Genomic DNA, 14,953 nt, shown 5'->3' on the forward strand with positions numbered 1-14,953 from the left:
AAGATTCCTCTTTTTCTTCTCCTCTCGTTCTAAGATCACCACATCTCATGCACCTGCTACTGTATGAGATCGCTCCCATTCAAAACATAGGCAAATTAGAGGAGTCACCCCAAAAAAAGGCAAATAGATTGTGAATTCCCCAAGGCATTTAAAAATGAGAAGTTGCATTAACGTCCCAGGACCACATCTAATGTACATAGCAAGGTGCTCTGTACTACCAAACAGACCTCACTTGTTAAAGGAGGGTTTATGGAGGCTCACCATTAATTCTCTCCAATTCCTTTAGTATGTCTAAGTGGTGTGAAGTTAATATCTTCTACAAAATGGCTCAATATGATCTGGGCAGTGGATGTCCAGAAATTTCTGATCAGCCTATACAGGTCACCTCTACGAAAGACAGAGAAGTCTATTTTCTGTCTTGATCAATATTTGGGAGCTTTCTTGTAAAATCTGCCAACACAGACAGGAAAAGAATATCATCCCCATGAGCCAGGCACTTTGCTACTCAAAATAGGCCCTGGCCCCGCACGCTCCGCAGGAAGCCTCAGCAACCATCCTCAGCCAGCAAGGAGAGACTCTCGCCAGCCACAAGGAAGTGGTTCAAACTGGTCCCCTTACATCTGCTTGCCATTTCTTTAGGAAGGTCAGTTAGAAGCATTTGGAAGCAGCTGGGTAATATTCTTGGCAGCTCCTGGGTACCGCCTTCAGCCTTAATGAAAATGGTACCGTCAACCCATAAATCAACCCCAGCCAATAACTCTGCCTTCAGACAGCTGCAGCAACTCTTCCACACCCAGCTGACAAGCTCTGAACGGCAGAACCAGCTTCTCTGAAATGTAGAATATCTGGTTTATTTAGGAAGTGAAATGAGATACGGTACCCCAACGTGGTTTTTATGGGACTTGCAAGTGATTAGGAGAGAGATATTAGTCCAAAAAGGAAAGGAGGAAACACGGCATTATGAAGCCACTCCACAGAATTAGGATTATTTTTCTAAGTACTCCCTGAGATAAATTCTTTTTAAATTTTTCAGACAAAACTCTACCTGATTTAATTCACAAAGGCAAAACGAATGCTAGCCACAGAAAGATATTCAGATGATTAAATGCATTGCCGAGCACAACAGAGCACAAAGAGTTATCAGGAAATCAGAAACTCGGTGGTTATTTCACTCCCCGACCCAGGCATTTAACCAGTTTTGCTCTGTGACAAAACTGACACTATGGCCAGGCTCCCTGAGGAGAGAGTCCTGGCAGGACAGGGCCCCTGGGCAGCAGTGCAATCAGGTTGTTCAGCCAAGCATGTACCGAGATGAGTTCTGATCTGAGGAGCCCTGCACGAGGCTTTCCAGCAGAGAGAGCAAGCTGGAGGCAGAGGGTGGAGAGTGGCCCTGAAACCAACTACTGTGTTCCCCATGAAATCTGAGTTTGGAAACCCAGACCCTCAGCTCTCCCAAATGACACTGCTCATTTGCATTCCCACTGGTTTCTTGGGAGAAGGCTGGTCCTACCCAACCCCTGAAATGCTCAGGCCAAGGTAAGAAGAGAATGAGCCCCACTCCTCTTCCTGTTGGTGGAGGGAAGAAGGGAGGCAGGTTACTTTGCCTGCATCACTAACCTGCTGTAGAGGGTGGAGTTGGTGATGATGGAGATGTGAGAGGTGAGCTGGCCCCGGATCCTGCTAAGAGAAAATACAGAGAAACCCTCATGTGGACCAAAGAAAGACATTTGGAATTTGGCCCAAACTGGGACCCACTATTGTCTGAGACTCTGCATTTGGCTTAGTGTGTGGACCTGGTGGTAAAAGGTGAGGAGGGTCAGAGGGTTCAGATGGCCACAGGCTTCGACCCCAGTGCAGGGTATGCTCCCTGCCCCAGGCCAATAGAGGTTGATCGCCTCCCACCGCTCCCCACAGTCTGCCTGGTCTGAAAACAGCTTTGTACAATCAATGGCCTATGCAACTGGCTGGAGTATCTCTTCCTGACACAACCCCTGTCTCTGGGTAATGAATGACAAATGACAGTGCCACAGCAGTACAGGGAACAGAGAGGTGCAGAGCAGTCCAGTGGAGGCCTCCCCAAAGGAAGCGAGAGTTCCCCACAGCAACCACCCAGCAATGCTCTCTGTAGACGTTCCATTTTATTAGCAAGTACAGTCAATTAGGTAAGGTCAGCCTATTTTGAGGATTTCCCAGGCCACTTCTTACCTGAAATTCAGTAAACACCCTTATTTACATTAAAACAACGTGCATATTCCCATATGTTGAATGCTTTTTCTGGAGCTAGAAACCTTGTTATATTTCAAATATTCCTGGAGCCACCCCCGTAGCTGAGTGGTTAGGTTTGTGTGCTCTGCTTCAGCGGCCCAGGGTTCACTGGTTCAGATCCTGGGCACGGATCTATGCACTGCTTATCAAGCCATGCTGGGGCGGCATTCCACATAGAAGAACTAGAATGACCTATAAGTAGGATATACAACTGTCTACTGGGGCTATGGGGAGGGGAAAAAAAAAAAGAGGAAGATTGGCAATAGATGTTAGCTCACGGCCACTCTTCTTCACCAAAACCGCCCCCCGCAAAAAAACAACAACAAAAAAAACCCCAAATATTTCCAAGTTCTTAGCATCTCCTCAGAAATCCCCAGAACATATCCTCCTGGCCTGACGTGGACGTAGCCCCATGAGCAGACAGAGGTTCTGACATAATCCCCTTCCCCCACACAGAGGTCCTATCAAGGGGTTAACCAAAGCTCCAGCGAGGACTGTGATCAAGCCCCTGAGAAGCCACTAGCTGTTCTGGGGAAGCCTCCAACCATCCCCTCACGCACTACCCACAGGACAAGTTGGGCCTGGCATGGACACTGGGCACGAGGAGAAACGTCTTAATTAAACCATACCTCCCTCCAGCTGAACACCTTTCCACTATTTGCAATATTCTCTCACCTCTCTATAAAATATGAGAGGTGTTTTACTGAAAAAGGAGGTAAAACTCAACCCATCCTGTTTTCATACTGCTTTGTAGTGCTAACACAGATCCTAAAGCAGAGAAGATTGAACTTGTGATTCCAGTGGGGTCTGGAGATGATCTGTACATTCCCATCAACTGCCATTTGCTTTCCTAAAGTCCTCGAGGGCATGGCAGTGTCTTGGAGTCCTTGGAATCCCATCTGGCTGCATTTGGCACAGAGCCTTGCAGGCAGGCAGGGGCTCAGGAAGGCGGAGAACATAGACCCAGGCTTTCTCTGCTTTATAAAGAATTAGCCGCTGGACAGTTAGACATGCTGGCTGGAGATACGAGTCTCAGCCTAATGATGACAATGGCCATCCCATCAACCATGGAGAAAACAGACCTCCAACTCTGCAATTACCTGCTGGCCACAACAGTCTCTAGCCCCTCCTCCTCTCACAGCCACCATCCCCAAGGAGACTGCCTTGGTCCTCATTGGGACCTCCAGGGTCTGGGGCCTCCCTTCCTTCTCTTCCCTTCTAGCTCTGTGAGTCCTTCTCTGGCTTGACTCTGCAGGCAATGGTGTCCGCATGATTCTCACTCTCCTGGAGTCTATGATCTTCTCCCATCCCAATTCTCCCAATTTCCATCTCCACCCACGCCACCTGCATTCTCTGGCTGGGACTAGTCTAGCCCTTAGGTCTTATCTACCCCTTGTATACTCTTTCTCCTCATACCCCCAGCAGACGTCCTCACTAGTTTCACTGAGAAGACCTGAGAAGGCATAAGCTGTGAACACCCCCAGTTTCCTCGCTTCCACTTTTAAACTCCTCTGCCTCTTCAATTGCCCCTTGTGTGTCCTGCCCCCAGGAAGAGGTGGATGGGCTTCGTCCTAGGCTGAGATAGGCAGCTGGGCTCTTGATGCTAACCCGTGGGTCTTCAAACCCCCACTGCCCCATCACTCTCTCTTTTGCATCTTCAGCTTCTCCCTCTCTACTAGGTCCTTCAGTGTATGCAGTGTATGTACTAGTGCCTGACAGTGTATGCAGCTATCCCTCAACCTAAAAACCTCCCCTTCTCTTGTCCCTCCTGGGTTAGGCCAAAGCTGCCTGGGTTAGGATGAAACCTCCCCTTCTCCATGTGGAACTCTACTTCACAGATTCATAAGACAGAAGAACTGGAAGGCCCCAAAGGATCACTCAATCTGGCCCTGATTTCCAAAGATGGGGACATTAAGGCCCAAAGCCAGTGGGGCTGGGCAAGGGGCAGCCAGGAGAGGCAAGGAGGACAGCCAGCTCAGGACAGTGCTCTCTGTACCATCTTGGCCCTTCTGAAATGATGCTTTTTTGCCATCCCCACACACTATCGAGTCCTTCCGTTAGTCCACGCAGGAGGGCACACCCTTCTACCACATGAGGACCAGAGCAGAGGGTCGGATTTAGTCATGTATGCTCTACCGAGGCCCTGCATCATAAGTTGGGTTGGTTTTTCTTCCATGGCTAATGCTCCTCTGTGGTTGATCAAGTATTGCTACCAGTAAAGAGGCTAGGTTACCCAATAACCTTCTAGCACTTGAGTCCTGTGAACCTGTGAATGTGGTCTCAATCCTTCATTAGGAATACAGTTCTTTTGTTCTCTACATTCATTACCACTCTGGCCAGTATCTGGCCACCAGAACCCAAGAACTCTTGACTCCTGGTCCTGACCTTTGGGACCTCGCCCTCACTGTAATCCATAATTAGTTACCTGAATTATTGGAGTTGCTGTATTTTGCGGAATGCTCTTCGCTATTTTCAACAGCAGATCGTTTTGACTTCTTTAAAAATAAAAAAGAGAGAGAGAAAAGCAAAGAATAACCACACTGAAGCTGGGAGTTAGAATAAAAATATTTTCCAGGTACACAGTTAAACTAGCTACACACGAGGTCACATGTGGCCTCATAACTTAATACAGTGAAGAAGTCGCAAGCCAAAACCAAAGGGGGAAAGAAAACCAAGAATGCTGAGTTTACTATCTCAGGCCGATCATTTCCTCCAATTACATTAGGCCATAATCAGCGCAGCAAGCCAGAAAACTATATGGTCCATTTCTCCGCTGACATTATGTGGCTCTTTTTTAGAAGCTACAAACCAGTCATCTGGAAATAGTTTTAGCTTTTAAGGAGATATAGCACAAAATCTGTCATTAACTAAATGCGCACCATTAACCTAGAATTTTCTTCAAATGTAGTCAAGAACTCACAGAGAGAATTCAGAGACACAAGGCTTACCTTTCGAGCTAAAATCTTTCTCCTTTTTCTTTCTTCTTCAGATCCATGGTGAGACTGAGCTCTTCTCAGTCTTCGATGCTGGTGGATCTTTAAGAGACCACAATTCACCACAAATGTAAGCATATCCTACACTAATGAAAATCTCTAACATATTTTGCCAAATCAGATTATTTGGATGAAAAATCTTTCCTTGCTCAGCCCGTCTGCCTCCAGGCGCGAGTCTGGATGTCTGGCAGAAGACTATGCCAGAGGATAAAGACCTTTCTCGCTTCCCCCAGTTCCTTCCTGCCTGTCTCTCTTTTACAGGAGATGAGCGTGATCCCCGGCATCTTTAGAGCATGGACCATGCGTGCCCTCCTCCACCTAGCCTGCCCTGACCATAGGGGATCGTGCCCTTTGTGGACATGTTTGTTTCCCCCCAGGCTGAGCTCCTTGAGGGCAGGACTGTGAGGTATTCAGCTGTCTCAAGGCACTCAGCCTGGAGCCTGGTACACAGCAAGTATGCAAGAAACGTTTATGGAATGAACAATCAATTAAAAGTAAATTACTATGAATACCACGGCAGAGGATGCAGACAATGAGAGATCAAAGGTCAATGAGGAACAATTAGCAACCTACCTGTTTCTGTTCTTCAATTAGTCTCTTTTCTATACATTCTTTGGCAATTTTCAATGCCTCTTTTAACTTTGTGGGAATCTGAAAGAAGTGAAAGTACATAATCTATTGAGTAAAATGGCTGGAGATTCTCTCAAGTCCTGGTTTTAATGAAGGAGCAGCTGGTTATCAAGGAGGACATCTGGAATGAAGTCAGTTACAAGCTGTCCACTTGAATCCTATCCTGGCCACTTCCGGTATCCCCAACACACTCACTTCATTAGCATTTCTTAGCAGTGAACATATAAAACTAATACATAAACAAAGATGATATATGTTTCAAATATTTCAAGTAATTCTCAAAGGACCCTGAATCACCAAAACCATCTTGAAAATCAAAATTGGAGACCTCACACTTCTTGATTTATTATTTATTACACACTTCCTGATTATATTAAAAACATACTACAAAGCTACAGTAATCAAAACAGTGTGATACTGGCATAAAAACAAACACTTGGACCAAAGGAACAGAACAGAGAGCCTAGAAATAAACCCTCATGTATATGGGCACATGATCTTTGACAAGGGTGCCAAAAGCACATAATAGAGAAAGGACAGTTTCTTCAACCAATGGTGCTGGGAAAACTAGATATCTACACGTAAAAGAATGAAGCTGGACCCCTACCCTATATTATATACAAAAATTAACTCAGAATTGGATTGAAGATCTAAACCTAAGACTTAAAACTATAAAAGTCCTATAAGAAAATATGGGGGAAAGTTTATGATTTTGGATTTGGCAATGATTTCTTGGGTAGGACACTAAAAGCACAGGTAACAAAAGCTAAAATAGACAAATGGGACCACACCAAACTTAAAAGTTCTGCATATCAAAGGAAACAATCAACAAAGTGAAAAAGACAACCTATGGAATGGGAAAAAATAAATCATATATCTGATAAAGGGGTTAATATCTGGAATATATAAAAATCTCCTACAACTCAACAACAAAAACATAAGTAACCAAATTAAAAAATGGACTTATAAAAAATTAATTATACCACAATAAAGCTCAAAAACAATCAATCAAAGGAAAAGAAATGGGTAAAGGACCAGAATAGACATTTCTCCAAGGAAGATATAAAAATGGCCAAAAAGCATATGAAAAGATGATCAACAACTCTAATCATTAGAAAATGCAAATCAAAACCATAATGAGATATCACATTACACACAATAGGATGGTTACTATCAAAAAACAGAAAGTAAGAAGTGTTGGCAACAAAGTGGAAAAATTGGAACTCTTGTGTACCAGTGGCAAGAATGTAAAATAGTGCAGCTGCTGTGGAAAATGGTATGGAAGTTCCTAAAAAAATTTTAAAATAGAATTACCATATGACCTAGCAATCCCACTTTTGGGTATAGATCCAAAAGAATTGAAAGCAGGATCTCGAAGCACACCTCATGTTCGTTGCAGCATTATTCACAACAGCCAAGAAGTAGAAGAAGGCCGAATGTCCATCAAGAGATGAACGGATAAACAAAATGTAGTATATACACACAACGGGTTATTCAGCCTTAAGAAAGAAGGAAGTCCTATCAGATGCTATAACATGGATGAACTTTGAGGACATTACCCTGAGTGAAATAAGCCAGTCACAAAAGGACAAACAGTGTATGATTCCACTTATATGAGAAATCCAGAGTAGTCAAGATCATGGAAGTAGAAAGTAGAATTGTGTTTGCCAAGGGCTGGCGAGGGTGGGGAAACAGGGAGGTGTCGTTTGACAGGTCTAGAGTTTCAGTTTTCAAGATGAAAAAGTTCTAGAGATCTGTTCACAACAATGTGAATATACGTAACGCTGCTGAACTGTACACGTAAAAATGGTTAAGAGGATAAATTTTACATTATGTTTTTTATCATAATTAAAAATCAAAAATATATAAAGCTTATTGGAACACACATACAAATTCAAGTGATTATAATATTTTATAACTTCCCAGGGATTTTCTCTGTGAAGAAATTTCACAAGATTAAAGCTTTTTCCTGCTGGAAGATACTCTTAACAAAAGCCTGGTGTCTTCTGAGCCTGTCATTTCTTAATTTATTAGTTTTGCAAACCATGAGGAGTTCAGGCTTGGAAAACAGACACCTGGATCATTTAACTCTATTATTCTTTAAAAATTTAAATTTAAAAAAGTTTTGAGCAGGTAATACAGTCATATGGTTCAAAACTCAAAAGGTATAAAAGGATGCACACACAGTAAAAAGTCTCCCACCTGGCTCCCCTCCATGGAGGCAACCAACGTCACCAGATTTTGAGTGTCTTTCCAGAAAGAAAATGCATGCACAAGAAAGTGACAGTGGTTTTTAAAACTACATTGCCTCTGCTGCACAGACTCTCCGGCTCAGGGGAAGAACAGGTCTGATAATACTCCCTGGGCTGGACTCTCGGGTTCGGGGAGAACATACTTATTTACAAGGCTGCAGGCATTTCCTGAGGAGTTTCAGTGAAGAAGAGACGAATTTAAATGTTTTTCTTTCCTACTTCAGATCCAAAGAAACTGTTTTTGTCAGAACTCCTCTAGCTGGCAAAACAGGACGAGGAAAACGTCTCTCTCGCCTATACAATCTTCTGACCCCATCTTGTTTTTGTTTTTCTTTTTGCCTCTAAATTCAATTTCATCATAATTACATGTTCTTTCTTACTTCATCAGTATTACATGTTCTTTTGGACTATGGAAAGAAAGAGAATTATCCTTCATTCTACTACCCAAAATGACACCAACAGTGAGCTCTAGGGAGAGCCAGGCCCTGAACCATGCCTCCACATACATTATCTCAGTTGTCCAATGACAACAGACAGGTATTACTCACCAATTCTACACACTGAGTAAACGCAGACCCAAAGATTCAGCACTTGCCCATAGATCAGTGGCTCTCAAATGGGGTGATTTTGCCCCCTCTCCTCTCTAGGGGACATTTGGCAATGTCTGGAGGCATTTTTGACTGCCACAATGTGGGGGGTGGAGAGGGCTGCCACTCACATCTAGTGGGTACAGGCCAGGGATGCTGCTGGACATCTTACAATGAACAGGACAGCCCCTACAACAAAGAACTATCTGGCCCCAAATGTCAAATGTTGTGGCTGAGAAACCCTGCCTTACATAAATGGCTGGTAGTACAAAAGCAAAGTAAAGCATCAGCCTGGGCTTTTTGGGTTGCAGAGCCCGTGCTCTTTCCAGGATGCCAAACAACACTGCTGCTTCCCAGGGAACTTCCTTCCGGTCTGTATTCTAAACATAGGTATTTTTTTTTTACACTATGTACTTTATATCCTGCTTTTTTCCCCTTAGCCCAAATAACAATCATTTTCCATGCTACTACAACATCTTTATCAACTTTATTTTTACTAGATGAAAAATATTTTATCAAATAGATGTAATATAAATTATTAAACTATTCCCTAATTGTAGGCTATGTAGATTCTTTTCAAACTTTCCCTATTATAAATACCGTACCTTCTGTTTTTTGATTTAAAAAGCACTAACTTTCAAAGTCAACTTATTTATGTCACAAGCCAAAAAATTATATGATTTGCTTTACCTTAAACTGTGGCTTTTCAGAATTGGTCAGTAAAACATCACTGAATAATCTGTAAAGAAAAGAAACAAAAAGATCTTTCTTAAACCACGTGCTCTCTCAGAACAGGATCAAAGCAGAATGAGATATCTTAGCTCATAAAGTCCCCACCACAGCCCCAGCTCAATCCACCGTTTCACGTTTATCAACAAACTCAAAGGAGTTTACGGGCCACCCAGTGTGACTCAGGACATGCCTCAGTCCCCGCCATCTCAGAGGTGTTACCAGGGGACTAGGTCAGCTATGCATTGGAGGCGATGTCCCCACCAAGGGGCAACAGTCCTCTCATGCTATACAGTAACTTAATTCACACTTTGAAAAAAATTATTTTTGCAAATTATTATTATATTTATATTATTATTTATATTACATTGCAAACAATATATGCAGTAGATATTTCTAAGGAGAATAACTGGTTTTCCCTTTTTTTTTTTTTGCCCCAAAGGAGGACAAAATTTTTTCTAGAGCTCAGAAAAATAAATATATGCAGGCAAGCAGAAAGGAACTGTTCTGATTGGAATCTAATGAAAAAATAATTTTCTAAGAAAAGTAGTGCTTCTGGTGCTCTCTTAAAAAAAATAGCAGCTTTTAGAGTGTATAAATTCTCTCTTCAGAAGTATGTTATTGAAAACAATAGCGTGAGGAATTCTGAACTGTTTTAAAAGTCTAAAACAGGTGGGGAATTTAAATGGTTGTCGGGTCAATGCCCTGAGGGCTCTGAGGGAGTCTTTCCTTCAACAGTCCCCCTTTTCACAAACAAGTGGAGATGACAGGGTTAACTCTTCCTCTTCCCCGGAGCTCCCTGGGCGGCTCCGAAGCTGGAGACATAACTCTCCCTGTCAAGGCCACGGGTCCGTTTACTCCCAGACAGCACTGAACACAGTTCACACTCCTCCAAGTGCTATTCTCAAGGCGGAAGCCTACCAGGTAGGAAGACTTAAGCGAAGAAAAAATATTTGGATTCCCTTTAGAACCAGAGGATTGGAGAAAAATGTAAGGGCTTTGGAGTGAGGGCTGGAAATACAAGCCCCAGATACATCAGCATGATTATAGGCCATTTCCTAATTACAAATGCATTTCGTTCTAAAAGTTGGTATGAAAACTGTGGTTTCCCTAACTGGATCTATGTTTCCACGTTCACATTGTTACTAATGATGGCTGGTTCAGAGAGGGACGCACCAGTGTGAGTCAAACATTAGAATGTCACATCCACAGGGCAGGGACTTGGGCTGCTCTGTTCATCACGGCCTCCCCAGAGCCGAGGACGGCGCCTGACCTACAGCAGATCTGTTCTAAACACAAGGAACCTTAAGTTACCGCTTCTACCTCTGAACTCTGGCTATATGCACTTCAAGCTGTCCCCTGCCTTGTTTCCCCATGTTATTGTTTCCTGAGTACATCTGTTTACAACGAGCTGGTAGAAACAAAGCACTGGGCACATCATGTGTCACGTGATATTCACAAAATGTAAGCTGAATCAATATTAATCATAACTAAGATTTAATAAGCACTTAAGTGCCTGGCACTGTACCAGGGACCATCTCATTAAATCCTCCCAACAACCCTCTGAGGCGGCGACTATTATTATCTCCATTTTACTGACGAGGAAACTCAGCTTCCAGAGGTTAGGAAACTTGCCCGAGGTCACCCAGGAAGAAGTGGTAAAGCTGGGTCCACCCCACGTCTGTCTAACCTCAGACACACCCTTTTTAACCACTCTGCTGCCTTTCCATTAAGGGACAGAAAAAGATACCTAAAGAAGAGGCCCCAAAGCACTATTTCCCCCACCTCGATTAACTATTCACAACCCTGTGTAAGGGAGAATGTCTTCTGAGCCCTAAGCCCCCAGCACAGCGCCTGGTACATGTTAGATGTTTAATAAATGTTACCCAGTGAGCAAATGCACAAACAAGTGCATGGGAGGCCAGCAGCACACTGCCCTCCTCCTAGAGGGCAGACCCTCTGCGGGCAGTGGCTCGTGAACTAGACTCAGCTGTGGGCCAACAGGTGCGCTGAAACAGGTCATAAAGGACAGCCGCTTGAGCAGGCCCTCTTGTACATGTACACAATGCTAACATCGACAGGGAGAGACACACATGAAGACGACAGTGATGTTAAAGGAGAGCAGTCAGACTAAGGTAGCAGAGAGGTCACAAGGAAAGGACAGGATATCATGCTGCAAGAGACCATCTGGTCGCTTTGACTCTGCAAGGACCACAACTGAGTCTTTACTGACAACAGGCACTTAGGTTAGTGCTCCGGTGTTCAACATAGTTAGGATAATTACAACCAAGGCATATGATTGACTTACGGCATCTGTAAGAGCCGGGAGACGGTGGGCATGCCATTTTTACAGGCTTCACAAGACAGCGTAGACTCCAAGACGGCCACTTGAAATGAACAGATACACATTTTAGTTCCGCAGAACATGCTGGCAAATCCACTTGGTGATGAAAAGTTTGACACCACTTTGCAACAACTGTCTGCAGGCTGATCAGGACAGTGTCAAAACTCTTCACGCACAGACAGATGGCATACGTGGGGAGGAGGAATGCTGGCAACATTGACGTTACCGATGACTCAAAAAAATGGTTCAGAAACCACATGCTGACAGAAAGCTAAATATATTTCAAAGATAATTGGAAGAAGAATTCAAGATATCATTCATAAAAGTGTTTGCTCTCTTAAAAGAGAAGTAAACACTACACAGAAGTAAAATTCTGAACTGGAAAGACATTTTGCTGCTTGCCTGCTGATAATCAAAACCAGCACAGAAAATGCCAATTGTTGATATCCCATCATCCAACACCCTGGATGATATAAACAAAAGCAGCCAGATTTTTCTACTCACAGGTCACTGTTCAATTTCAGCTGTTCAAACTCAACACAAAGTAGACTCAGGACCTGTTCTCTTGAACCGCTCATTTGACACAAAACTAACACTTGGTGGAGGGTTGACTTGCACACCTCGAACGTATAGTGGTCCAACACTACCCTGCCCTCCCCTCTCTGTGCTCTAGCAGTGAGTTCTCAGCTGGCTCTGAGGGGATGACAGGGTCCCTGGATGAGTCTGCATCAGTTTCTATATCCCTCTCCTAAGGTGCCCCCGACCTGTCCTCTGGCTCTCCTCAGCCCCCTCAGTAATGCTGGAAGAGCTCCTGGATGCAATTTGCCAGTGTCTGCATTCCTGTCTGCCTTTCCTCGCTCTGGGCCTGTTAGGCTTTTATCTACCAGGTGTCCAGCCCATGGCTCTCTTGTTCTTTGCAGGTCCCACTCCAGCCCTGGTCTGACTCCTGACATCTGACCAAGTCTGCAAGACTGGCTTCAAGTTGCCTGTTCCTGGCTTCTGCTTCTATATCAGACTCAGTCTGGCCATACTTCTCTTTATATCCTTCTACTTCCAAAATTCTAATGCATGTTACAAAATGTCCCCTGAGATGTCAGATGGCCTGACAAAGGGACAAGCCACGTGAATTTTCAGTTAAGTGCATTTAAGTAAATTACTCAGACCTGGTCTACTTTTAAATTGGATGGGAATTTCTGGCTGTGGAGCACAGCAACTTCCTCTGGGTCTTTCCTGGACTCTGGAGAGGGGGTGAGCAGCTCTGCAGGGCCCAGAAGATCCCTCTATACCCCATACTGACCCACAGCCATAGACGGTGCCGGAGGGAAGGAGTCCACAGGCACAGAGTCTGGCGGTCGCCCATAAGTCATTTCATACAGTAAGTGGCCAAAGCAATGGACGTCCACGCTTTCCAATGTCTGTGGAAGAAAAGAGAGCAGAGGCATGTTCATCCTTCAGTTTGGCTCTGTGAATCCCAATGCTCCTGCCCCAGGCTTCCACTAAGAAATATGGCCGAGGGGCAACCTTACTCAACTGGCAGTGAAAATACAACTCCAAAGCCTTTTGTAAAAGCTCACAAGGCATTGCTCTGACCAAAGGTCTGGGTCCTACCCTGCATGGTTTCCCAGTCAGTGATTCTACGCCCCTCCTTGTCCCATCCACCCTTTCAACTAGCCTCTTGGAGATACAGTAATGCTCTATGGGAGAAGCAGGGCCAATAGGCCTGGCCAATCCTAACTGTACCTCTCACTGCTTGGTGCCTATTCTTACAGAGGCAGATCATGGATCCTGCCGTGGGGATAACTTACACCTAAAAATGAACCTGCTGTTTCATTACTTTCAGCCACTTACATTGATTTTCCTGAATTGTGAGAAATAAGATCGGTAGAAGGAAGGAAGTCCTAATAAGGAGTTCTCAAGGTCTAGCAGCCGGCAAGTGTCCCCATCTAGCATCACATTGGAGGCATGAAGATGCCCATAAGGGAATCCCTTGTCATGTAGAAACTTTAGTACCTATTAAGAAAATACGTATAGGTTACATTTTCCCCCCAACTCATCCAGACAAAAGACAAGCTAAACTTTGTTTTTTAAGTCAATATATTTTGAAACAAAACCAAACAAGTCACTGAGGAGATTCCTAAAGAAAAATGCCACTTCCATCCATTTCTTTGGAAAAGGGAGTGATGCTGAACGCTTTCCAGCTGTGAGACACAACGCCAAGCTCCTCCATTCCCACAGAATAGAGAAGTAGCCTGCGTCTGTTCGGGGTTAATAGCTTTGGTGCCAAAAGGCTCTACTTTCAGCACTTTCTGATCCCGACAGGCCAGCTTTCTTCAGGGAAAAGTCTTGATCCTCCTGCATAGAGGGTAAAGCTATTGGCCAGTTATTCAAGAAAAGTGCTTCGGCCAGTTATTCAGGAAAAGTGGTTGAATTGAAAACATCTTTAGTCCAATCTCTCCTCAGAATCTTTTTTGGTTGTTTATTAATAGAAACAAATGACAGTCTCCCACAAAAAGAAGGAAACTTTTCAGCGGCCATTTAATAAACAGTGGCTCACCCAGTAACAGAGATGCCTGGACACAGCCCGGCAAAGACCTAGTAAACTAGAGCAGTGCTAACCAGAGGGTGCCCAGAGGACCACTCACTGAGGACTAGAAGAAAACAGTACAACTTTTCGATTTGTTTTGTCTTTAATCTCATTCTTTCTTAATCTATAATGCACAGAATATGTTAATAGTAGTACATGTACATAATGGCTAAACACATGCAACATTAGGGGGGTTATGCTTAAATTGTTTTCACTGATAAGGCTGCACAATCCAAGAAGCTTGGAGAATACTGCTCTAGTTACAATTCTGTGGGGAGCCACATGGTTATGTATGTGATATAACAAAATCAAGAATTCTTGGCACAAAAATAAAGATCAACCAAAATAACACAAAAGTTGGCATCCATACAGAACAGTTCTCAAAAATCAGACACTAAATTCCAATAGTTAAGCTTTTGGAATTTTGTAGCTCTAAATTACTGCTTTAATTAATTAATTTTGGGATAAAATATTAGAATGCCATCATTTTATCAGTGATCAGACAACTTAAACTATTTTGGATCTTGCCTGAGAACTTTCCCAAAAGAATATTGTAATGCTGGATAAAA

The 14,953-nt window shown here is 43.7% G+C and overlaps 1 protein-coding gene across 15 annotated transcripts in view; it reads right to left on the minus strand.

The window, feature by feature from the left end:
* Positions 1–14,953, minus strand: part of PXK (PX domain containing serine/threonine kinase like) — a 68,385-nt gene that overhangs the window by 9,323 nt on the left and 44,109 nt on the right. For 8 of the 15 annotated variants that reach the window (XM_070574793.1, XM_070574790.1, XM_070574795.1 and 5 more), the window contains exons 10-17: positions 13,649–13,810; positions 13,098–13,215; positions 11,765–11,843; positions 9,418–9,466; positions 5,832–5,909; positions 5,214–5,300; positions 4,691–4,760; positions 1,618–1,680 (exon numbers count right to left, since the gene is read on the minus strand). In XM_070574793.1, the coding sequence (XP_070430894.1) occupies positions 1,618–1,680; positions 4,691–4,760; positions 5,214–5,300; positions 5,832–5,909; positions 9,418–9,466; positions 11,765–11,843; positions 13,098–13,215; positions 13,649–13,810 (706 nt within the window). The remainder of the gene's footprint in view (positions 1–1,617; positions 1,681–4,690; positions 4,761–5,213; positions 5,301–5,831; positions 5,910–9,417; positions 9,467–11,764; positions 11,844–13,097; positions 13,216–13,648; positions 13,811–14,953) is intronic. The other 7 variants (XM_070574791.1, XM_070574802.1, XM_070574803.1 and 4 more) reach the window with 1 other exon arrangement.

The sequence above is a fragment of the Equus przewalskii genome, chromosome 15 (assembly GCF_037783145.1).
Source record: "Equus przewalskii isolate Varuska chromosome 15, EquPr2, whole genome shotgun sequence".
In the NCBI taxonomy this organism is placed as follows: Eukaryota; Metazoa; Chordata; class Mammalia; order Perissodactyla; family Equidae; genus Equus; species Equus przewalskii.